Genomic DNA, 26685 nt, shown 5'->3' with positions numbered 1-26685 from the left:
GTGGAAACTTGAAGCAAAATATCTGGCTAAATTAGGCAGCCCCATCTGCTTTGGCCTGAAAGAGGCGGGTGGTTTGAGACCAAAGCAGATTCCTTTTTTTTTTTTTTTTTTCTTTTTGCCTCAGTGGCTTGCTTTGGAAGTGCAGATGTAGTCACAGTGGAAATAAGATTGCCTGATAACGATTAACCCTCAGAAATCTGCATTTTCTCCAGTTCCGTGTGGGTCTGGGTCTGGGTGCCTGATGTACCTGCTCTTTGCATACCTGCCTCCCAAGTTTTCAAGTGGGTGGGTGGGCAGAGGGCACCCGAGTTTAAAAACCACACTCACTGACTGAGCAACTCTGGCACAAGTGTTTGCCAAAACCCGGGGCTAACTAAGCATTTCCAGTCTTCCAGAATCGGAATCATCTTTGAAGTGAGAACAATGCAACACTTCCTGCACATCTGCAAGCCATGGCTGGGGTCAGGGAGGTACCACTCCCGGACGAGGACACGTCCCTAAAGCAAGGCCAGATTGCAAGGAGGAGAACCATGACCAAGAAAGGTCTTTGCCAGTTACAGAAAGCTGCCTCACAAGCTTCGTGCAGAAACGAGGCTGCTTGCTGAGAGGCTGTGTGCCGTCCTACGTATCACACAGATTGGGACTGAGACACGGCCACACCAAGAGTGGGTTCGGAACAGACACAGGACAGATAAGAGCCTAAGGCAGAGGGAAAGGAAAAGATATTGCTTGAATCAGGACCAATCCATGTTCTCAAAATGTGACTTATCCTCCTGTCTCTTATTTTGTCACATTTTGGAGGGTCTCCTCCTTGGTCTTCAAGGAGGAGAAGGCATTTACTTACATCAAATAACCTTTCTATATACATCTCCTCATTGACCTTATCACGGAGGACATCCTGAGAGTGGCGGACGAAAGTCACATAGGCGTCGGCCACGTCCATCCCGGGTTTCTGCAAAGAAACAGGAAAACATGAAAATGGAATTTTCAGACAGTGACTTCCTTGATTACTCATACAGCTTAGTCTCCCCACCCCAGCCCACCCCACCCTACATTGCCTTTGCTGGGATCTGAAGCTATTCGCAGTTCACTGTATAGCTATCTACAGCCTGGACTGGTAGGAACTGGTATTTGAGCCTCCTGCTCTTTCCAGGAATCAAACCTGGCTAAGAAGAGAGTTGGGATTACAGGGTTTTATAGATATTTTTCTACTATTAATTTTTTTTTCCGGCATAGATACTATAATGGATAAATCGTCACTGGATAACCCAGAGACATTCTCTGGCTTTTCTTTGGATTGAAATCCCCATTTAAGAATACCCAAACATACTCTGTCTTCCACTGTCTGTCCTTAATATAACATTGGAAAGGTGACAGCCTTCCTCGATCTTCTTTTCCTCTTTAGAAAATTGAGAAAATGCTAAGTAAAGAAATTATATTTCAGTGTACGCCCCCTCCTACCGAAGCCACATTTTGGGCGGTGGTGGGGGTGGGTGTGGGGGCAAGTGGGAGGAATACTTGAACCTGAGCATGGAGTGAATATTTCCTAATCAGTCTACTCAGAGGAGACGTTTAACCATTTATTTGTCTTTGCTTCCCAGTGCAGGTTTATGGTCCAAAAATTTTACAAAATGGGAGGTGGGAAGGAAGACGAAGGATTTGATTTTTAAATAAATTAGATTTTCTGGAAAGGTAAGCAGGTGGTTCAGCCAGAGTTAGGAAATAATTTATTGTAAGAAGATAACAAAAAAGGGCGGGGGGGGGGGGGGGGCTCGGAATGCACACTGCTTGAGATGTCGTAATCAAAGTTATCTCCAAAGAAACCTATTAAAACACTGTAATATGGGTCATCAGGAGAGCTGCCACAACCCCCTTAAATTTCCACAGTAGACATGTATGTTTGCTAATAACTAAACAAGATTAGTTTTCATTACTGTGATTTACCTTAGATCACAAAGTATCATTTCTCTACAAGACGTGACTGTCAGGCACTGCAAATTGAAGTTAGTTAACACTTCTGTGTAATTTCCAGGGTGAAAATGAGGAAGGTTTGGAAACAGTAGGACTGTATTTTTTTTTTTTTTTTTTTGGTGATACAAAGCAAACAATTATCAAGGAAAGGGCCAATGCTTGGCCCCTGGGATGCTAGTAACATTTCTTAACACCTGCTGAAACAATGACAAGGTATTAATTTGAAAAACAATGAGGACAATCCAAAGGCACAGTAGTCAACTGTTACACTTTCAAGCAATTTTCAGCGAATGGATTGAGCAGGTTCCAGTGATGGTCCTATAATTGTTGCAGCTTTATGATACGAAACAATAGAGGTTCTCCAATGAGATGTAAGTGATAGATATCAGTTCTAAACTGGCCCCTCGCGCCTCCTCTCCCTTGGCAGCCCCACATCAAAGGGCATTCTCTGCAGGGAATGGGGACCCCTACCTGGGGGGACTTGAGAAACTTATTAGTACTGTTTCCATTTCTTCCCTGGTGATTCTTGAGGCAGCTATGGCCTTTTCCTGGACACATGCAGCCATCTTAGAGCTAACATTCAAAGCTCAATTCGGCAGGCCTATCAGTAACCTGCAACGTTAGGAACCTACAATAATGGTTATATATTCACCACTCCTTCTCTTTCTGCAAAATTTACTGTCGTCAAAGGGGCATTTACGTTTTAAAAACTGATTTAAAAAAATCAGCGTGGTTCATCTCACCTAGGTAGTTAAAAACCTCCATGGTTCACTACCATTTGACTCCGTTTTAGTTTTCTTCTTCATGTGTACCAATATCCGACATTGTGCTGTGTATTTGCTTTCTGTCTTCTCTCATTAGAACATAGCTCCACAAATATAGGGGCTCCGTTTAATCTCTTTTCTAGTGTATCCTCAGCACACAGAATGATGCCTGGCACATAGTAGGTGCTCAGTAAATATTAGCAGAATGAACAAACTCATGAATGAATAAGCCCCTTTCCTATTTCTTTTTGTAAGCTCTTTAGTCATACTGTGTGGATTTTATTAGATTCCCCCACCAATTGGAACTTGAGAAAATCATTTAAGTTTCTCTGGGTCTTAGTTACACCATGTGTAAAATGGGATTAATAATAGCTCTCCTGGGACGCCTGAGTGGCTCAGTGGCTTAGGACAAGGTCCCAGGGTCCTGGGATCGAGTCCCACATCAGGCTCCTGCACGGAGCCTGCTTCTCCTCCTTCTGCCTATGTCTGCCTCTCTCTGAGTCTCTCATGGATAAATATAACATCTTTAAAAAAAAAATAATAGCTCTCCTACTTACCTTCAGGGGTTGTTATGATCATCAGTTAAAATAACGTATGTCAAAATGCCTTAAAAGCCATAAACTGCTATACAAACATGAGCCACAATGATTCCCCTCCCCACCTGGCCCCCAATAATATATCACCTTATAGCCTTACCTACCTTTGGAATCTACTTTGGAACCAAGAAGGAAAAAGGGGCTTCAGAGGAACCAACATCAAAATAAAGATGACAAAGTCTCTGCACGCCAACGTATGCGGTTTTCTCATAATAAAGTCCCTAGGCCTCCTCTCACAACCTTCTTCCTTTCTCACCAGCTGTACATCCAAATCTAACAAGTTTGCTTTTCCCATTTTGGTGGGCCAGGAAGGGAGAAGAGGGTCATTGTTTGAAACAGGTGTGCAGACAACAGAGTGATATCACTTTTCCTGACCCCCCTGGGCAAAGGGCAGTACCAGCCCTAGAGACTCCCCAACCACTGGAATCTGGGTCTCTCGAGGGCAGAGACAAGCTGCCCTGATACCTCTATGGGGAGCGGGTCACTGGGTGGCTACTGGGGAAAGACAACGTCACAGTGGTTGAAGTGCAGTCTGTTCTGTATTTACAAAGGCAGAGAAGGATGTGTGATGAAGTCCAGGTAGATTTCCAAACAAAATGATTAAAATACAGACTGTTCCCAGACAAACAAGCTAACTTGCAGTTAGAGATGGAAAATATTCTTGGCTAAACAACTGTTGTTATTAGATACGTTAGGCTTTATACCATATTGCTCTCTGAACACAGTGGGAAAATCTTTAGGTGATGGTGTTTCCTACCTCACCTTATTTATTTTAAATGTGGCTTCGACAGGCTGATGGAATAGGATGTGGATTTTAGAAAACATGTAAAACAAAGAAAGGTCTCCGTGTACTTAACTCCATCCACGTGTGGAAGAGATCATTTGTGAAGAAGCCACTCTGTAGCTTAGGACAAATAGGGCATTTTAATCCTCGCTTGCCCCTACCAGGTACTTTTGAGGTTGGAAACAAATTTAAATTTTCACTAACCTAAGCAAACCCTAATTAGAAATGCAAATCTGCTATGTATACCAAAGGGTCAAATACTACCTGGAAGACAAAGAGATAGGCTTTGGGATTATGCAATGTTTTGAATGACTGGTAACAGCACTTCTTTCCAGTAGTGTGGATAATTAAGAGACAAATCTCTAATGTAACTAACTACTAGTACCCTGCAAGGAACTAAACCAATAAACTGCGTGCCAAAAACCTCACAGGGCAACACAGATGAACTCATAGACTTCTGAGCCAGAAACAACTTGGGGAGATGATTTTATCCATGGTTGTTAAACCTGGCTGCAAATGCGAAGGATCTGTGGAGGTTTAAACAATACTAACATGAGACCCCACACTCCAGAGATTGTTTTAATTTGGCAGGCAACCTGGCATTCATACTTGTAAAAGCTCCCCAGGTGTTTCCAACATGTAGCCAAGGTCTAGGCTCACTGAATTAGTCTAGTGGTTCCCAAACTTGTGCCACAGATCAACTCTTTAGAGAGAGATTTCCAGGCTCCACCCCAGAACTACTGAAGCACAATCTCTGGGCCCAAGGCGCTGGAAATCCCTATTTAAAAACAAAACAAAACAAAAACGAAGACAAATCAAGAAACATCACAAAGTATTAACACTGAGCGTCCTGGTGTGAGGACTACTGATCTAATAAGTGAGAGTCGCTGGTGTGCTGGGACACTGGCTCTTCGAAACAGAAAATAGAGACAACAAAACAGAACAAAACAACAAATCTTGATTTGTAGTACCTGCCAATTTCCAGGGTGTAAATATTCCCTCCATGGCTAAGTTCAAGCTACCAATGTGTCCCGACTGAAGGCAGAGTTGGAAAGAGCGCACAATTGACTCTTGGATGGCAGTGCTAGCAAGCTTTCCAGAGTCAAACTGTTGGCACTTAAATCCTCACTCTCTGACTTACTAGCCAGGTGATCTTGGGCAGGCTTTTAACCCCACCTTGCCTCAATTTCCTCACTTGTGAAGCAGGTATTAATCCACCCCTACCCCTGCCATTACGGTTGTTTTGAGAAATAAATGATTACTATTATTTACCTTATGTAAATGATGTATACATAGGATATATATGTATTATGTACTATTATTTTCTATAAAATTGTTCATTTACTAAAACACAATATTCTCATTATAATATTATTTGGTTAAAAAAAAATACATGTTAATCGACTTAATTTTAAAGTCTACCTTTGTCCTAGGCCATAATAATTGGTGAAATCATGGGTTTGATGTGCTAACTGCATTTTTTCTAATAGTTATTAGATAGTCAATTATCCTAAGAAAGATGTTTGTCTATGCACTAAAATCACCTTGCAGATGGCATCGTGTTTAATAGGACTGGTTTAACTCTCAGCTCTGCCATTTACTAACCAGGAGACCCTAAGCAAGTTAACAATGCGGTGCCTCTGTTTCCTCATCTTTAAAGTGAGGTTGCTGGGATGCCTGTGTGGCTCAATGGTTGAGCATCTGCCTTTGGCTCAGGGCGTGATCCTGGATTCCTGGGATTGAGTCCCACATCGGGCTCCCTGCACAGAGCCTGCTTCTCATCCCTCTGCCTATGTGTCTGCATCTCATGAATAAATAAATAAAATCTTTAAAAAAAAAAAGTCTTTAGAAAATAAAGTGAGGTTGCTGTCGAGATTAAATGTAACGTGCTTAGAACAGTGCCTAGCATGCAGTGAATGCTTTATGGGGTTTGGTTGCAACTGCAATTATTTTATCATATATCAACAGTGGTAAATGTATCACACATTGGAACATGCATCATTTTCTTCTGTCTCCCTAAAGGGTGTAAACTCTGCGAATGCATTTTTGTTCCCTTTCATGTAGATGTAGAGTCCTTTTTCTTTCTTTTTCTTATCTTTACAATAAACCGAAACCTGGTTTGTAGGAATGAGTTTGAACCTCACATGAAATCGCCAATATTTCACCTTTTTGGCCTCCCCGAATAGTTGACCTCCCAGTAATTTCAGCTGATAGTCATGATTGCCAGTTTCTCCAGGTATTTGGGTCTTGCCTACTGGGCACCTGTTCAAACCTCACTGGTGATAGCTCCCTTTGACCCGGAGGCTTATAGAAAATGACCTCAGCCACCAGATCGTTGGGTTGGGAGCCTAGAATTTCAATTCCTCTTACTGCTGAAGACCAGTGCAGGTCCGGGCTGCCATCAGCAAATTCATCATCCCTCCCCACCCATTCCTCCCTGGGCACCCCCTTCCCTCTGCCCGAGGGCCCCCTGTTGCTGAGATATCCAGGGAGGGCCAGGTATGGTGCTGAGAGTCCCATATATATGTGTCATTTAATCTACACAGCAAGCCCGTGACTTGGGTATTATTACCTCTATTTTAAGGATGGAGAAACAGGCCCAGAGAATTTGAGTAGTTTGCTCCCTGTGAACTGAAAGTTTATACTTTGGGGCTTGGGAAAATAAATTACTTAACGCCTCTCCTTGGTGCAGTTATGTGAGAGCTTTTTCTCTTCTCCATTATAAAGACTATCTGGGTGAAGGAGTCTGAGGTCCCTCGATGAGAAGCATTATATAAATTCAAAGCATAATTATTGATTGTACATTCTTTCATTAAACAAACAAAATATATGCTAATGCTAAATTCATTCCAATTTTCCATTTTGCCATCCTTTGAGAAATAAGCCAATAAACCATTACACACTTAGCTTCCTGGGGAAATGAATTTAAATGTTAATATAAATCCTTTTAGAAAAAAACAAATTTTAACAAATAAGTATTTGAACAAGGAGGGTACTTAACCACGTTCAGAATGAGAAACGTTCAGTTCAAGACCCTTGGTGGCTGTTGAGATAAGCTCTCTAAATTTAATATTTTATAATAGACTCACACCTCTTTTGTTAGAAATGGAGAAACAGAATCATTTTCTTTTCCCCTTTATTGGAATATATTTAAATCTCTCCAATTTTATTTTGCTAATAGGCAGGGCAAAGTCTGTCTATAAATGTATCCTGACTTATCACAGGTAATCCCACACTCCAGCATTCATGTGTAGTACTTAACCTCAATTTAAATGTAAATTTTGGGCAACCACAAGTGCTTTATCTGTGAACTTTGAGAGCTCTCTTCATTAATGAGGTCTGCACTAATTATAAACAGTTTTGTAAGGTTTCCTTAAAACAATTGCAGAATTGACCCCAAAATGAACAAATTCAGAATTTATTTGTTTAAAAAAAATACTGGTACCCTTGTGCAAATTTCTAGCTCCTAGCCAGGAGCTACTCCCAAGGTGTGCACGCAGAGGGGAGGTGGGCAGGATGATAACAGAATGAACTGTACCAGAGAAACCAAGAAAAATGAAATGAAAGGCAAACGGGTTTACCCTCGAATAAGACCTCTCTTCTTCATGAAAGAAACCATACTCTCTTCTCACCTGAAAAAAGTTTTAGCATGAAATATTCTTGGCTTCTCTCTTTCTGATGATTCAAGTCAGGAATATGCAATTTAGCAGCAACTAATGAAAACAGCAGCATTAAATTTCTCATGAAAGCCAAAAACCCCCACAAAAACAATTTTTGAATACTCACAGGTACATCCACATATTTGGAAGCTGCCTTCACCTAAGGAGGAAAGAAGAGGGAGGAAGTGAGGCTGGTGTTTATGTTTCATTGTCCACAGCTCGGTGCTGTGTGTCGTCATCAGTTAACACAATCCACTGGCACACTGAGGTGACCGGGAAACACAGAGGGTACTAAAAAAAATGTGATGGCTCTTTTCTTCCCCAAGCCATAGCCACTGCTTTGAAGAGAAAGAGAGAAAAGAGAGAGGGATAGAGAGGGAAGGAAGGGAGGAAGGAAGGGAAGGAGAGAGAGAGATAGGGAAAGAGAGAAAGAAAGAAAGAAAGAAAGAAAGAAAGAAAGAAAGAAAGAAAGAAAGAAAGAAAGAAAGAAAGAAAGAAAGAAAGAAAGAAAGAAAGAAAGAAAGAAAGAAAGAAAGAAAGAAAGAAAGAAAGAAAGAAAGAAAGAAAGAAGAAAATTTTTACTGATTGGGATCCTGTGGCTAGTGTGGGAGTTTTGCGTTTTCTCTGTCCCATTAAAAAGGAGAAAAGTGACTCTAGCTAAACTGAAACTGATTAGTGGAGAGCTTGCTAGTCTAGAAAAGCAACTAAGGCTGCTATGACTTCTTGTACCTGGGGTCTTTTTGTCATTTGGCTATAATTTGTTGTAATGGAATCCTTGAGTTTCAGTAAAGTGTTTGCAAGAGGAAGGGATGTGGTGGGTGGGTTTCCTTAATCCAGAGGGTGATAGGTATCTGTGGGTGGGGTTGAGAAGATACCAGAACCTTTTAAAGCCTGTACCAAGGCTGCTATTTTGTCACCTGTGTTTTTTTTTTTTAATTTTATTTATTTATTTGAGAGAGACAGAGTGAGCACAAGCAGGGGGAGGGGGAAAAGGAGAAGCAGCCTCCCTAATGAGCAGGGAGTCCAATGGTGGCAGTGTGGGGCTCAATTCCAGGACCCTGAGACCATGACCTGAGTCAAAATCAGATGTTTAATCAACAGCCACCCAGCTGTCCTTGTCTCCTGGTTTTAAATACTACAAAACTTGGATGGGAAGTGCAGGAAGTGGCTATGAAATTTATTTGCAGTTTTGAGGGGAGAGCTTGTGCGTGTGAGAGCATGAAATCTAGAGTCAGATCTGAGTTCAAATCCAGGCTCTATGACTTACAGGCTGTGTGACCTTTGGCAAGTTACTTCATGTCTGGGTCTCAGTTACTCATTGGCAAAATGCAGCTACCAATAGATACGTACTTCAGCTGGGTGATCGGTAGGTGAATGCACACAAAGTTCTGGGATATAGTAGGCAAGAAACGAATGATAGCTAAGGTGATCGATTCCTAAGCAAATGCGGGTGGGCTCTGTGTGCTGAGAGAAGTCAATGCATAGCTGCGTTTGAGGAATAAAACCTATGGGAGTCTGTCTGGTATTCTGTGTGTCTCATTTGGACTCAGGTCATGTTTCTCCAGGCACAGGTAAGACCAACAGGCTACGTTTGGGGTCAGAGTGGGTTTTTAGTCTTATTGGAAACTACAAAGACTGCGATGCACACAAAGCAGTTAGGACATCTTTCACATCCCAGGTAGGCTTCCTCTTGCCATTTGGCTGAGACCAGTATCAGGAATCACAGCTTTGGGCAGCCCCAGGTGGCTCAGCGGTTCGGCGCCACCTTCAGCCCAGAGCGTGATCCTGGAGACCCAGGATCAAGTCCCACGTCAGGCTCCCCGCGTGGAGTCTGCTCTCCCTCTGCCTGTGTCTCTGCCTCTCTCTCTCTCTGGTCTCTCATGAATAAATAAATGAAGTCTTAAAAAAAAAAAAAAAAGGAATCACAGCTTCTACCCACATGTCTGCCAGGAAAGTATCCAGAGGAGCATTTCCCTTTATTGCTCTTTTTCTCAAAGCTACTTTTCACAATACTGACTCCCAAGGGAGAGAAGCCAGTAAACCAATAGGGTTGGGTGGCAGGAACCCAGGATTAAGAGCCAAAAATTCTGCAAGTGGCAGAACTGGTTGACCCTGAGATCGTCACATCAAGTCCCACAGCCTTGGTTTCTAGCATAGGGTGATAACTCTGTGTACTTTGCAGGGCTGAGAGTCTGACTTAGCAAAAAAACCATATGCCAAAGTGCTTCATAAACTTTAAAGTGCTGATCACACACATCAAATAGTTGATTATTAAGAGGGCATTCCATCCAAACATCTGGAACCATCACCAGCACCCAAGATTAATTCCTTGACTCTCCTGTTAGAGGTTCTCTGGGAACCCTACCGTCTTGCTTTGCAGCACTGACTGCAACTGTAATTCAGTAATTTTGTGCAATGTCTGTCTCTCACAGAATGTCGCGTCTTCTCACAGCTGTCCCCCCAGTGACTCACTTGGTACCTGGCTTAGAAAGGGCAATCGGGGAAAATGTGCAGAAGGAAGTAGAGAAAGCAAGTGACCAGTGATGGCGTCAGGATAGTTGAGGAATGAGCAGGGGAATGGCCAGATAGACAAGCCACTGCGTGAGTCAGCATGAAAGCTGACCTCCTGCAAAGGCTGGTGGGTGAAAGGAGAAGGGGCACTTTGGGCCATTAAAGGAAGATCAGGAAAGCTTTCCAGATTTTGCACAATTAGCATTTCTACTAAATAATCCCCAACACCAAATCTTTCCTGTCCATTCTGGATGCAGAATTTAGTTTGGGCAAGAAGGTGGCCTTTTTCTCTTGAGTCTCTCTCACAATAATATCTAACACCTAGATGATTTTCGCCTTGCAAAGCATATTCATGTACACTTTCTTCTTTGAGCCACCCTGCAAAATGGGGGGCCATGAAGCATATCTTTTTATAACTGAGAATTCTAAAACCCACAGAATGTAAGAATTCATTTGCTCCTGATCTAGGCCAGAAGGCAGAGAAGGGAGCCCTCAAATGTGGTCTCCTGAGCCCCAATTTCTCCTTTGGAACTCCTGACCTCCTCACCCACGGTAGAAATGTACAAAAGGAATACAAGCATCAGGAATTCAAGTCGTTGGGGCAGGTGCTGGCAAAATCATTCTTGTCAACTAGAAACTGCCTCCTTTACTCTGTGGAGTCAGTGCTTGGCAGTTGGGAAGAGTTTTGCTACAGCTGAAATGATCAACCTTTAAACACGCCTACTCTCCATTTACCACCAACATGCAGTTTCGATTCAGAGAATGACACCAGTCAAGTTCTATTCCTTTCATGGCAGTTTGGGAAGATCAGGCAAGCTCTATGTCATGAATGAAAACCATCCACACTCCTACAGGCACCAGCCTTCAATTTGTTACCGGATAAAACCGCTGACTGGTACATTGTCTTATGGGTCTTCCTCCCATCCCACAGTAACAGGAAAAAATAGCTCAGAGTAAATTGTAGTCCTATAATTATTTGGAAACATGTGGTGTATCACTTTGGGTTCTGAACCTTAAGAAAGAGATTGACGATGAGGCTACAGAGAAGCCTTCTATAAGGGAAGTGAAAGCGGAGATATCTTGCCTAGAAAAGGAAGCGCTCATGAGCCTTAATTAAGGAGCTTCCATGGGGAAAGACTGAACTTCTTCATGGTGGTTCTAGAGCATGGAATCAGACTGGATGAGTAAGGTGAAGAGCCCCAGGAGAAGGTTCAAATAGCCCTCTCAGTCCATCCAGGTACTGGTTGTCTTTGACGGTCAAGTAGCTCAAGCAGGAGCTGTGTAGGGTACTCTGGATGTGGGCCTTCCTCCCCGGCGACAGGTTACCTCGGAGGCTGCTCCCTGTTCTGACTCTAGTCTCCTTAAGAGATGAGAAGCTTTCATCAGCTCTATCTTTTTATAGTAAACGTTGAGATATAGCAGAGTGAATAAATTGGCAAAGCCAGGATCAGAGAACTCTGGTTCCTGAACCCATTCCTGCCTAACGTCAACAGTGCTGCCTTTAAACATCACATTTAGCTTCAGTATCCGTAGATACTGCCAGCTGTATTTTGAGAGGAAGGACCAGATCCTTCCAACTCATGAGGGCTTCAGAATTATTGCCAAGGGTCAGGAGAATTCAAGTGCTCACCAGACACTGTGTCTAGATCAAATAAACAACAGGCCTTACAATCTACACAAGACACTTTTCTGTTGTATGTAGGTGTTATTTTAATGAATAAAACATACATTCCTTTAAAAACACTACCTATTCTATAGAATTTTGTCATTATGTGTGTTTTCCCATCTTCTCAAAAGTGTGTGTGGATGTGTGTGCCGTTTTCTTCATTTTCACTTTAAAAAAACTCTTCCTAGTGAAGTGGCTAGGAGGATGAACTCAGCATCGGTGGGGTTAGAAGTCTGGCTTTGCCATTTTCTAGCTTGGTGACTTTGAGCATGTTACTTAGCCTCTCTGAGCCTTCTTTGCAAATGGGATGATCATACTATTACTCAAAGGGATACTGCAGGGATTGAATGATATAATCCATCTAAGTGTGTAGGACAGTCTGGTACAGGGTAAAAGCTATTAAAGGTAACTTTTCTTAGTGGTTACTGGAAATATTGGCTTATTGGCATAAATGAAGTGCATGCTCCTTGTCCTGGTGATGGTGGTGACAACTTCACTCCTCACTTCTAGCCCATGGGCAATTTCTCCCCATAAAATGGATGCTGGAATCTCCCCAGGTTATCAGCAGGTATCTGAGCTCTCAGTTTGGTATGCTTTCTGCCAAATCAGTGAACATCTTATATACTAGAGACTCACCCTCAAAGCCTTGAGGAGACAGCAAAGATCTGTTCCTTAACTCAGGATGGCTGAGCTTAGGCGTGAATAAGAGGGCAGTTTCCCAGGACAAGGCACTCAGTTATATTCAATAACACATGCTTACTGCTCTCTGGGACCAAGCCATATGTTCTGGGACACAGGAGGTAAGGGGGAGGGGAAGGGATTTGCTCCAGATACCTGGTCTGGCACCTCCTCTAAGCAGGCACTCAATTGCCCTCAAGGGAAAGATAAGAACTGTGACTTCAGCCAAATGTCATTTCCCGAAATCCTTGCATTCTGACCATCCCACCAAGGGGACGAGGAATACCTCTTCTCCAGCAGTCCCCATGGGCACCTGCCCCCTTGCCCCTGACCCCAAAGATGGGCTTTCCCAGTTTTGGGAAAGGAGGTCAGAAAAAGAGACACATGGTAGGAGAGCCTGAGGGAGACCAAGGCTGATGGGAGGGAGACAACCTGTCAGCGAACAGCTTGTTCATGTTCTCACATGCCCGAAGCAAAGAACACTTACTCTGTACAAGGCACCACATCAGGGGCTGTAGATGGAGGCATTTGCTCCATGATTCCTGGCCCCCAAGTGCACAGTCTCTCCAAACCCAGGATGAGTCATGCCCATCCAACAACTAGTAACTATAAGTAACATTTCTGAGTGCTTACGACTTGCCAGGCAATGAGTCAGGAATACTGCATTTGTTATATTTAATCCTCATAGCAATCTATTAATGATTCCATTTTACAGTTGAAGAAACCGAGGCTAAAATAGATGAAGAGACTTGGCATAAAGTCATGCCACTAAGAAGTTAAAGCTTTGGATCTCCCATCCGTTAAACTGCCTATTATTCAGTTAAAAAGAAACAAACAAATATAAACCACTTTTATTGAGCAGTCATATTTAAGTCTTACTGTGTGTGTGTGTGTGTGTGTGTGTGTGTGTGTGTGTGTAGACACAACCTAAAATGGCTTTTCCGGGAAAAATGTACGAGGGATTTGAATAATTGTCTGCCCTGACTCAGCCAGGGCAGAAGGTCCAAAACACTTTCTCTGGCCTGAATGTCCCAGCTAATTACCTCGACCCTCCACCTGACTTAGTGTGTGTAGACAGGCTTAATGGTTTCTCTATTGAGCTTTTCCATTATTTTTCAGGTGCCCAAGGTAATCTTTTCATTGAACATTCACCATCCAGGGATTTTCACAATGCTGATGACTAAGGGATTTTCTTCTCCCTGGTCCTAATAAGGGGACCTGAGTTAATCATTGTGTAGCTTTGATAGGGAGCACGGTGGGGGCTTAAACCACTTCTCTTGCTTCATTAGGGGAAAAAGCAACCCAGGTGCAGACCACGAGGACCTCAGGGTTTGATACTATTAAATCAATGCACAAAAAAAAAGTGGATTAGGCCCTTTTTGCAAACAGAAATCTGGTGGGTAAGACTCAAAGATGGAAGAAAAAAGAAGTCTGAACAGATACCACTGCATTAGTGACTGCCTGAGCTCTCCTTTCTCCCCGTGGTCTCTAAAGAAAGCACCAACCAAGGAAACGATTTATTCTCTGCACGAGCTGAGGCCACCCCAGCTTGTCTGACTTCACAAGAGCTTCGAGCTGATTTCTCTGCCTTTGCCTAGAAACTATCTACGGCACCACTGCTTCAAGGGGCTAGCAACATTTATGTCAACATTTGGCTTTTGAGATTTCTGTTGCAAGGATTATATTGCTATTTTGTGCCTTTCTCCATTTCTCTAACCTAGGTGATCATAGAGATCTAGATTATTATTATTATTACTATTATTTGCAAGTTGGGGCAGTTCAGTATGTAAAAATGTTATGTAGGCCACCGCTATACATAAAATAATCATCTCTCAGGGTATCTGGATGGCTCAGTCGGTTGAGGGTTGGATTCTAGATTTTGGCTCAGGTCATGATCTCATAGGTCGTGGGATGAGCTCCACTACTCTGCGCTCAGTCAGGAGTCTGAGATTCTCTCCCTCTACTTCTCCTCCTACTCGCCTGAGTGTGCACATACACATGCTCTCTCTCAAATAAATAAATCTATAAAAAATAATCATCTCTCTTATGCTGAGGTTTTTTTTTTAAAAGAACCAATGCTAGTCCTTCCTTTTTTTTTTTTTTTAAATTTTATTTTCCTATTTATTCATGAGAGACACAGAGCGGGAGAGAGGCAGAGACAGGCAGAGGGAGAAGCAGGCTCCATGCAGAAGCCCGACGTGGGACTCGATCCCGGGTCTCCAGGATCACACCCCGGGCTGCAGGCGGCGCTAAACTGCTGCACCACCGGGGCTGCCCTCTTATGTTGAGTTTTATTACCTATTACCATCCTCATGTCTAGGAAAAGTAAGAACTTCTCTTTCTCTCTCTTCAGTGCCTACACTCCCTGATATATGGCAGCAGCTCAGTACAAATTTGTTGAACGAATGAAGTTCTGAGTATGGCACTCTTAGTACCCAGGGTAGAGGTTTCTAGTGTTGCAGTTGGTTTTTAAGTTACAACTGTCTTAAAGAGACATTGAAGAAAAGTGTAGGCAAAAGGAACTGGTATTTGTTGCCACTATGGGAAGGGCTGAACAGGTCTCTTGCTCTCATGCAGCACGGACAGTACAGTGCAGGGGTGAGAAGTGAGGGTGGGCAGGAGTCAGACACCAAGGCTGGCATCTAGTTCTATCACCAGCCAGTTGTGGGCCAGGGAATTAACTTTTCTAAGCATCAGCTTCCCTGTTAGAAAATAGTGACAATAATACCTCCTCACAGAGTGGTTGTATGAATCATTAGTTAAAAAAAAAGACAGCTTTTAAAAGTGTTTAACATGTACAGGGCACTATTCTAAGCATTTGATTTATTTTTTCTTTTTTTTTTTCAAAGATTTTATTTATTTATTCATGAGAGACACAGAGAGAGAGAGAGGCAGAGACACAGGCAGAGGGAGAAGCAGGCTCCATGCAGGGAGCCCGATGTGGGACTCGATTCCAGGTCTCCAGGATCATGCCCTGGGCCAAAGGGAGGCACTAAACTGCTGAGCCACCCAGGCGTCCCTAAGCATTTGATTTATATTGATTCATTTACGGCATGTTAAGGATTAAACAAGTTAATGTATGTAAAAACCTTTGCACAGGGCCTGGCACATAGTCTGTGTCCAATACACGTTGACTATGAATTTTATATTCTCTTTTCCTGCCACCTGCCAAGGGGCTAATTTGATGGGTCAGGGTCCAGGGCACTGGTTGGGTTGTTTCCTAGCCAGCTGTATTGCCTGCTTCAGGCAACAGTGTGTGACCTACCTTGCAGTAAGAGGTATGGTTCTCTTACTTCTTTGCCTGGACTCTCTTTTTTATTCTATTTCTTCCTTTTTTATTCTATTTCCGACTCTGCTCATGGGGGCCAGAGTAGAGTGCTCTGCCTTGGAATATGCACCCAAAGCCCAGTTCACAATGTGGTAGCCTGTTCCCAAAGAAGCTTGTCATCACTTATTTTTGTTCCCTGTATGGGCATGCCATTCCCTCATTGAAAAAGTGGAGTTTATTCCTCCATGCCCCTTGAGTCTGGGCTGGCCTATGCCTGTTCTGGCCAACAGAACATGATGGAGATGACACCATGCCGGTATCGAGCCAAGTCTTGAGAAGGGCTGGCAGCTTCTACTTCCTTACTCTTGAGAGCCAGCTGCCATGTAAGTGTGAATATCCTGAGACTACCATGCTGCAAGAAGCCCAAGCCATGTGGAAAAGATCATCAGGGTGAGACTCCATATCGGTGGAAAGAAGCCACATGAAGACACATCAAATTATCAGACATCTAGTCCCAGCCCAGCACAGCCAGCTGCTAAGTGCAGCCCAGAGAGTGACCCCAGTTAAAGCCACATGAACCAAAGAGTCTCCTAGCAGAGCTCTTCCCAGATTCCTGACCCACAAAATTGTGAGCAAAATAAAATGATTCTTTTAGGCCACCGACTCTGCCATAGCTTGCTATGCAGCAATAGACAACCAAAGCTCAGTAAGGTGTTTCTTTACCGCATATTTCCTTACTTTTATCCATTGCATGTAGTTTCCTGGAGGATGCTGTGGGGATGTCCCTATGGTCTAGGATAGGATTTGGGTATTCCTGGGTCTCCTGGCTATAAAAACATCAATGACTGACCTGATATTCACCTGATTCTCAATGATATTTATTGAGCACATATGTATGGGGCACTATACTAGGCACCTTATGTATAATTAGCTCAATTAGTCATCGCTATAGAGCCTAGAAAGGTTTGTTTCACCTTTCCTGCTTCACAGAAGGATGCTGAGGCTCAGAAGGATGCTGAGGCTCAGCAAGAAGTGAACCAGTAACTGGTGGAACTGGAGTACAAGCCTAGGTCAGTTTAGAAAATGTAGAGTCCTTCCACTACATCAAGCTGTGGATGTGCTGAAAAAGATGGGTCGTTCTAAAACCACTTCTTACCTACTGACCACCTGAGATCTGGGAAAGGGAGAATGTACTTTGTGGAAGGTGTAGAGGCTTTGGGTCATACAGATCTTGGTTTGATTATGCTCCATCACTTATCAATGTAATGACCTTGGGGAAAATTATTTAACCTTCCACAGCGTCTATAGTCTGATCTGCAAAATGAGAATAACAACTGTCATCTTCAGAGGGGTCTTCTGAGGTTGAACGTTAACATCATGTCAAGTGCTCAGTGCAATGCCTGGTACACATTAAGAGCTCAATAATCACTAGCTATTATTATTACTATTGTTTAATTCCCTTGTGGTTTGCTGGGAGTTGACTGTGTCAAGTGTGTTCCTATCCATAGCTTATAGACTAGACAAAGGTTGGCAAACTGTAGCCTGTTGTTTTTGTATGGCCCATGAGCTAAGAGTGGTTTTCACATTTTTAAGTAGTTTTTTTTTTTTCATTTTTAAGTAGTTTTAAGAAAATTAAAAAAAAATACTTCCTGCAATGTGAAAATTATAGGAGATTGATATTTCCATACCAAAAATTATAGGAGATTGATATTTCCATACCATATATTCCAAGGTTTTATTGGAATATAGCCACACCCGCTCATTTACATCATGTTGATAGCTGCTTTTATGCTACAAAGGCAGAGGTTGAGAGACCATGTGGCCTATAAAGTAAAAAATATTTACTCTCTGGTCTTTTCCAGAAGTTTTCTGCCTCCTAGGCTAGAACATGCTTACAGGGGAGATCAAAGTGGGGGTGTGGAAAGAACCATAAACTATATGTCTAATCTTAATTTGCCCATTAATTAGTTGATTGATCTCAGCTACTTGCCTAGCCTCAAGTCCTTATCTATTATAATAGGGTGCCAGGTGGAGTGTTTTCTCTTGATTCCTTCTAGAATTTAAAAGAAAAAAATGTGACTCTCAGATGGTGTATGAAGCAGGTTAGTTCTAGGAAGAATGTGGGATAGAACCACTTCCCACCACCTTGAAAAATGTTATAAATACCCCAGTAGTAAAGCAAGAGGCTTATTAACATTTTAGTATTAACCAGAGCTCTAGACATGAGGCTCCAGGAGAAATACAGTAACAGGGAAAAGAAAAAGCAATTGAGATAAATAAAGACCATTCACACAGGTACCAGACAGTGTAGCATGGCCCCGTGGGTAGACTTGGCAAAGAGAGAAAAGGATTACAATAGGCAGCATGTGCTGAGTATCTACCCTGTGCCAGGCACTCTTTTCTATGGTTTTCATGAACCATCCAATTTAATATTCCCAGCACCCTCTAGTTGCAGCCCTCTTCATATGTACCTCTTTGGGCTGTGATGAGGACTTGGATAAAGGGGCATAGTAAAAAGATGCCACAAACCCTCACAGTCCCTGCTAGCCGCTCTATTGCTGTTGCTGGAATGAGCAGGCCAAAGGAACAACTTTCCTGTGACCAGGGAGTGAGCCCTTATGTGAACTTGCCCTGAGTCCCTACATTTGCCCATGTCTGTCTGTCCTCAGCTTCCAGTTTTTGTTCTCTTTTTTTTTTTTTTCTTTGTGGCAGAAATGGAATCAGCGGGCTTGACATCTAAATGCATAGAGACCCATGATGAGCATCATTCAGGCCAGGAACGTGGGAGAAGCAGTGCCCATATTATTGATCAGCAGATTGGAAATATCTGAAAAAAAGATGTGGGAGTTTCCAAAAGGGAGCAGAGGCAGGATTGAGAAGTGGTTCAGAGCACAGACTTTGAAGTTGGATCGCACAGAACCAAATGCTAGCTCTACCACATACTAGACAAGTTCCTTGACTTTTCCATGCCTCACAGCCTTCATCTATCAAATGGGGATAATGCCACTCTTCATAGAGTTGCTGGGTGATTAACTGACTTGGCAGATGAGTTCCCAGGGCAGAGTAAAGAAGAATTATGCATCCACTATTATTACTGTTGTTGTTGAAAAATCAGGTGGTTCTCCATAATCACACTTGTATATTATAGCTACATGTGGCTATTTAAAGTGAAGTGAATTAGAACAAAGCACAATTAAAAATTCAACTTTTTAGTTGTAACCAGCCACATTTCAAGTACTGATGAGCCACATGTGGCCAGCGGCTGCTGTATCAAACAGCTTGGATACAGAATACTTCCACCACTGCAGAAAGTTCTATTGGACAGTGATGGTAGACTCAAGAGACACTCATGAATACAGGTTCTTACATTTTAAAATGTTAAGAATGAAGAGATGTGCCATCCAATTCCCATGTTAGAACAAGAGATCAGGGGCCCTTTGGTGGCTCAGTGGTTGAGCATCTGCCTTTGGCTCAGTGCGTGATTCTGGGGTCCTGGGATTGAGTCCCACATGGGGCTTCCTGCAGGGAGGCTGCTTCTACCTCTATGTCTCTGCCTCTCTCTCTCTCTCATGAATGAATACATAAAATCTTAAACAACAACAACAACAACAACAAGAGATCAGTTGGAGGAGGAAGCAGGAGAAGAAAAGGGTATCGGTGTTCACAGCCTCATCATGTGGATGAACCAAGAATTGAAGGTGGATGGGTATAATTTAAATTTACCAAGATGCCGAGAGATGAATGACAATATTGATACAACCCTAACAGGAAGAGGGAGGGGGAGAAGTGTAAGATGGTGAAGTGAGCTAAAGCTCTATATTTATAGTAGGGAGTCAAATAATCTCTCAGATCAATAAATTAAGAAATAGCAATGTAAAAATAGTACTTGGGGCTATGATGATAGAATATAGTTTCAAGGGTCCCTTCTGGGGTCAGGGATTAAGGGTGGAAAGGGACAGGACAGAGACCTATTGTTTCTTTAAAAATTACTATTAAGAGTGTCTGCACTATTTCATTTTTAACCCTATACATATTTCTTTTGTAAAAAATTACTGAAAAAAGAACGAAACGAGTGGTAAAATGTTCAGCATTGTGGTGGAGAAAGGCATTTTGCAGGAGGAATGTGTCTCCTCCAGAGTAACTTCTTCAAGGTTTTTGGTTGACTGGAAACATGATTTTGAGATACGTCCTCTACAAAGGCAAAAGCAAAACCTAGCAAACCACTCCCCCCACCCCCCATACATAATCTGGATGCTCTAAGTGCATCTTGGGAAGACGAATACATTGTTAGTGCCAACTGAGGGATTGACTGCCTGGGGGAGACAGAATGTACCAGTGGGTGGATGTACTGGGACTCTGTGTGCGGGTGAGCAGTTGAGCAAACCTCAGTGGCTCCTGCTTAGGGCCAAGTGACAATTACAGTGAAAGCCCCTTACAATGCTTTCAGAGGCCCGGAAAAAAACACAACCCTGGAAGTACACCTGGAATCAGAGATAGCATGATGGATTCCCCAGCTTTGTCACCAAGGGGGCTGACACGTCTTCTTTGCTGGCCAAAGATCAAGGGTGTTTCCAGCCAGGTACGAAGTGCGGTGCCCACATAAGCACCATGTAAATGCTGCACAGAGGCACACAGATCGTGAGGCCATCTTCCCTGACTTTTCATTTTTAAAAGAGCTGGAGTTTATAAATCCTATTTTTACAGATGTGGGAAGGGTGACACCAACAATATTTTATCGGTAGCTCACCAGGTGGCCATGGCTCAGAAAAATGATCCATTGGCTTTCCAAATCTGGTGCACATTTGAAAGAAAAGACTTAAACATTGACATGTTTAAAAATAAGGTTTCTCTCAGTTGCTTATAAATAGAAACAGCGTTTGAAAAATTTTCAGATAATAGAATGTGAATATTGGAGTCTAAGTCTGGACTCTCCTACCATCTCAAATACTGGCTCTGTGAGTTTGGGAAAAACCATCGTTTACTTTTCTCACAGACAGCCTAGGAATACCAAATACCTGATATATATAGTCTATGCAAAACTGTGGACGCATTTACCAATGACTAAATGCCTAACAGACACTATCTTATCTGATTCTTCTAACACTTTTGTCTTCTCATTTTACAAAAAGGAGCTGTGGCTCAGAACGGTTAACTTGCATTCCTCAGGGAACAGAGCTAAGAAGTGGTAGAGCTAGGATTTGAACCCAAGTGGGTCTAACTTTAAAGGATCCACTATTGGGATCCCCGGGTGGCTCAGTGGTTTAGCACCTGCCTTCGGCCCAGGGCGTGATCCTGGAGACCCGGGATCGAGTCCCACGTCGGGCTCCCTGCATGGAGCCTGCTTCTCCCTCTACCTGTGTCTCTGCCTCTCTCTCTCTGTGTGTCTCTCAGGAATAAATAAATAAAATCTTAAAAAAAAAAAAAAAGAAACAACAGGGATCCGCTACTATATTACGCTGCCCCCTCCGTTGCCCCACCTTATTCACAAGATAATTCACCAAAGTCTAAAGATCAAATGCAGGCGATGACTGTGGAGATACTTTGAAAAGCAAGAAGTGTCATATTATGATATTCACCTATCACCACAAATAAGACCTCATGTATAACTATCGTGTAACCATTATGCATATTCTGAAATGACCTCTGAGGACCTCTGTAGAGCTTCTGCGGGGCTGGGGGAAGGTGGGAGAAAGCCCAGGCTTTCCTGGAAAGCATACTTAGGCAAGGACACGAAAACCTCAAGTTGTAGGGCTGCTGGTTGATTGCACGGCTTCTGTGCATGTTCATAAATATTGATTGTGATTAAACTATTATCATAGTAATGAGGGTAATAATGCCTCCTACAGCCCATCCCACCACACTACTCGAAGTCCCTACCTTTCATTAAACAAAGAGCTGCTGGCACTGCTGGAGAGTTGGGCAAGAGGCAGGGAAATGATCTCTATTAAGCAAAAGCATTCTGTTCCATGTACTGATTAGGAGCCGCAGCCTCATTAACGAGAATTGTTCGAATCTCCTGTTGCTCAGGGTACTGTGCTCCGAGACTGGGTCCAGGAAGTGTATGTTCTCATCTCTCTTCCCCCCCTGGGGCTTTCGAACAGATGCCCGATTGAAGTAGACATGTTTTTCCTTCCAGTTTCCCTCATTTCTGTCCCAATCCTTCATTCCCAGTGAGGATTTCTGCAAGGCTCAAAGGCTCCTTCAAACCCACCTTTTTAACGATGACTTAACAAAGGTTGCACGCTTATTATTTGCCTGGCATAAGGCTAAGCACTTCACGAGTCATTAACCCTCACAATGGAGGGCATGATGATTATTATCATTGATGGATGAGGAAACTGAGCTCAGAGAGGTTTAACAACGTCCTCAAAGACACACAGTGGGCAGCATCATGTAGCTTCCTCAAAGGCACAAAGCTGGTGTCAATATGGGTGTGTCTGACTCCAGGGTCTGACCTCTTTATGACACTGTAATGCTTTTCCATTGGTCTATTTACATGGCATACTCTCATTTTAGGAGAAACTTGGAAGTACAAATCAGAAAGCTTTAATTTTATACATTCTCCAAGAAGGTACAAAGGCTTATTCTTATCCCATCATGAGTGGGGGCCTCTGCCCACCTCTGGCATTTTTGGGGTTTTGCTCTGCCTTCGGAACACATCTCAATAAGAAAAAGCCCAACAGAATGCGAGGTGGAAGAGGGCAAGCACTGTGTCGCCTTTGTGTCCCTCTGGCTTCTACACAGCCTTCGTGCTAAGCAAATGAGGGCCATGCTGTCATGCCTGAATAGTCATGTTTCTTCACGAGGGGATCACCTGTGAGCCCCATGCCCTCCCCTGGTCCCCCCACTACCTCAGCTTGAACTTGAGAGAGCAGATTATTTGCATCACTGCTGCCAGGGACAACTTGTCCATCAGAGGCAGCCCAAATCTGCTGCACCTGCTGCACCAAGGAGAATTCTTTTTCCTCTTCTCAGGTAAAGAGGAGGGACAACAAACAAATGGATGAGGTACAAGGTCTAGGTTCTGTGTCTAACACGTCTAGAAGTTCAAGTCATTTTCCTTCTCTGGTCTCAGTTTCCACGATTGCAAAATGGGGGCAGTGAGAAAGTAGCACCACTTCCTAACCTTCTGGCATCAACACCACCCTCCTGACTGGCTGTGGCCCATGTGCCGTCTGTACTATATTTACTTATATACTTAATATTCTTCTCTAAATTGGCTCACTTTTTTGATAATTAATTATAAAAAAGAAAATGTGTATCATATAGACGAAAATAAAATTAAAGAGGGAATAATTCTTTCACAGTGGGATTGGTGTTCTTTAATGTAGTATTTTTGTGGCATCTAACATCATCTCAGGTACCATGTGGTGCATCTACTGTGCTTGGAAAACACTCAGGGATATGTAGAAAGGAAGAAGGAGGGGGGAGGGAAGAGGAAGAAGAGGGAGGGAGGACTCACCCTGTTTGGCAGCGTTTGCCAATTCTGTGGTGCAAATTGACTGTGGTCAATTCCAAGCTGCCAGTAAGACAACACTAAATGCAGAGGTGGGAAGAGATGTGGAGAACTGGTGCTCACCAGCAGGTGGGGACTGAGCAGATACAACACATCACTGAAACACTGGTCCAGAAAACCTCAAAAGTTCTTTCTGTTGTATGCACTCCGGATAGTAACTTCCAGACAATAAGAGCTAAGGTCTTTAAAAAAAAAAAATCTTTCTAGCTGTACAACTCCTAGCATAGTTATTTACATAGCAGTCATGGAAAACATGGTAGCAGAACAAGTAATTGATTCTACTACTCAGTACTCGGTGACATAACCAACAGTAATAACCATAATAATAACAATAGCTTACAACTATCAAATGCTTAACCTCATTCCAGGTATATAACATTGTCTCATTTCATTCAACAACATCACGGTCTTATTATTATTCCCATTGTATAGGTCAGTAAACTAAGGTCAGAACTTAATTAACCTGTCTAGGATTATCCTCCAGTAAGGAACAGAACCGGACAAACAAGTAACCTAGGTGTATATTGCAATAAACCTGATTCAACCTAAAATAAGCATGCGGAATGGGTTATTCAATCCTGGTTAACCAACTATTTTGATTAACAAGTATTCTAGAAACTGTATATGAATGAAAAATTCTGGAAGAACTAAAACACTAAAGGGGCACCTTTGGTGGGTGGGTCTGATGATTAAGCATCTGACTCTTGATAGCTTGGGTCTTGATCTCAGAGTTGTGAGTTCAAGCCCTGTGTTGGGCTCCACGCTGAGTGTGGAGCCTGCTTACAAGAAGAATAAAAATAAAATAAAACTCTAAATGCTAAAATACACTAAACTTAATGGAAAACATCCCTGGTGAATCAGCATTTTGAGTACAAGGATGGGCTGAAATGGAGTTCTAAGAGAGTTTTGGTTGATCCTGTGATGAATGGTGATTTGGGTTCCTTAGGAGAAATGGTTACTACGCTAAGGACTGAGCAGGTGAGAGAATAGTTAAAAGTGCTAGGATTATTTACACCTTCTTATAGGTTTAAGTTGAAGGTTAAGGCTGAGAAGGGCTATTTACTGGGCATCCACCGTGTGCCAGGTATCCTGCAGGGTGACTCTGTACTGCAGTTCTAATGGTCTCACCGGCCCTCTAAAATAGGTACCAGCATCCCCACTCAACAGATGAAGAGACTGAGGCTCGCCAGTGATCACTAACTTGTACATATTTCTGTTAGTCTGGGCTTCACAATCACATCCCTCTCTCTAACTTTCTGGTGACAAGCTTCCCACTACATGTGGTTCAGAGGTCAGGCAGCTTTTCTAATTTGCAATTGCAGAACAATTATTTTGTGTTTGAAGCCCCATATGTATCCATTAGGTATTTCTTTCATAGCTGACATTTCTGGGACCTGGTTGCTCGGCACCTCATAGTCTGAAGAAAATACTGTTGTCTGTCTTATGTTCATCTGACTACTAAAAAACATTAAGGGAAATGGTTAACTTTGGATGCTTCTTTTTTTCTTCTGAAAAGCTTCTGCAGGTCTGCTTTGGACAGCAGGTATGTTAATTGTCAGCTGTGCTTTCAAGGCATGAACTGGAAATAGGGCTGATGTCCTACTAGGTGATAAAATTATCTGTCATAAACCCCAAAGTGGATGTCAAGTTCTGAACCATTGGGGAACGGCTGATGAAAGAAGTCAGTGGAAGGCATAGCAGATCAGTGCTTTACAGTTCTTGAACATTTCAGAGCACAGTGTTTTTTTGGTCTATGTAAACAAAATACATTAGACAAAATAAGTCTTGCCTTCCGATGGTGGCCCAAAGCTTCCACATCAGACTACAAACCCAACATCTCTGATGACAGTTAGCTAGTCTCTCCGTGACTTCTCTTAACTTCTCCAGCTGAATCAGTTTGGGATAATGTCCCTTCGTAACGCTCTAGATCCCATGACCATGGGCAAGTTCCTTCATTATCAGGCTCTAGACTAGTTGTTCCTTTACTCCACCCCTGTCATTCTCCTTTTAGTATGGCCTTTGCCTGGGTCATAGTGAACTTCTGGTTCCCAGAAAGACTAGACCTTCCCTCTCTCCACTGTGTCTTTGTACCCTGGAACACTCTTTCTTCTCTTCTTTGCTAGGTCCATTAGATCTCAGCTCAAATGTCATTTCCTTCATGGCCTCCCAGGTGAGGTTGGGTACCTTTAGGCTATTGTCCCATTGCATCAACTACTTCTCCCTCTCTCTGGAAAACTGCCACATGTGTAAATTACTTGTTGAGAATATATCTCTCTCATGAGAATATATACTAAGAGGCATTATCCGTCTTATTTGTTGCTATGCCCCCAATGCCTAGCATCAAGCAGGCACTCAACAAACATGTTGAATGAAGGAATAATATGAAACTGGAGATTATCTGGAAAGCACAAAATAAGTGAGGGATTTTGAATGTCTATTCCTTTAGTTTTATTGCAAAACAGTTGGTGGGTAAATTACTTATAAAATATTATTGCTGGCAAGATGTGATAAAAATAGAGGACTTCTCCCCTTAGAAATGGTATCAATAAGTGGATGGTTCCTGGAAGAGTTGCTAATTGACTTCATTTATGAGTTTCTCTGCTTCTATGGGGAATAACATTCTGGAGATAATAAAGACGTAAACCTAAGGTAGAGTCTGAGTAGTCATATGACTTTGGACAAATAACTCAATTTCTCTCATCTGTAAAATGGGGACGGGATAATAATCACATCTACTGCATAGGGGTGATTGTGAGGATCAGCTGAGGAAATGCATGTGAGTCACTTAGCACAGCGCCTGGCACATAGTGAGTGTTCAGTAAAGGTCAGCTATTACCAAAAAAAAACAAAAATAAAACAACAACAACAACAACAACAACAACAAAAAGGTCAGCTATTACCACCACAGTTGGTGCTTCTGTCCAAGGTAGGCCCCTCCACTCTGAAGTGTAGAAACCAACTGACTTGAATCACACGGATTCAACATTTGATAATCTGCTGATGTTACCCTCTCGGTAGAGCCAGACCTCTCTGGCTATACCACCATCACTAGCCCAAATTATAAAAAGCCGTCTCTCCCATTCTGGGCATTCCCCGCAACCTACACAAAAATGGGACATCGTCAGAGACAACACTAACAATTATGAACACTCACCCCTCTCTAAAATTTGAACTGCTTCCTGACCACAATGTTCTGTGGACAGAAGTGAATTCCTTTGATTCAGTTCTGGCTTTTGACCAAAGTGGCAGTCTTGTTCTTTGGCATGACATCA

The 26685-nt window shown here is 42.7% G+C and overlaps 1 protein-coding gene across 9 annotated transcripts in view; it reads right to left on the bottom strand.

The window, feature by feature from the left end:
• CADPS (calcium dependent secretion activator) overlaps window positions 1–26685 on the bottom strand; it is a 459922-nt gene that overhangs the window by 38309 nt on the left and 394928 nt on the right. For all 9 annotated transcript variants that reach the window (XM_072785555.1, XM_072785556.1, XM_072785557.1 and 6 more), the window contains 2 exons: window positions 7902–7934; window positions 845–952 (listed from right to left, as the gene is read on the bottom strand). In XM_072785555.1, coding sequence (XP_072641656.1) covers window positions 845–952; window positions 7902–7934 — 141 coding nt within the window. The remainder of the gene's footprint in view (window positions 1–844; window positions 953–7901; window positions 7935–26685) is intronic.

The sequence above is a fragment of the Canis lupus genome, chromosome 19 (assembly GCF_048164855.1).
Source record: "Canis lupus baileyi chromosome 19, mCanLup2.hap1, whole genome shotgun sequence".
Lineage (NCBI taxonomy): Eukaryota > Metazoa > Chordata > Mammalia > Carnivora > Canidae > Canis > Canis lupus.
Note: the sequence above shows the minus strand (reverse complement) of the source record. Positions and strands in the feature narration are given on the sequence as shown.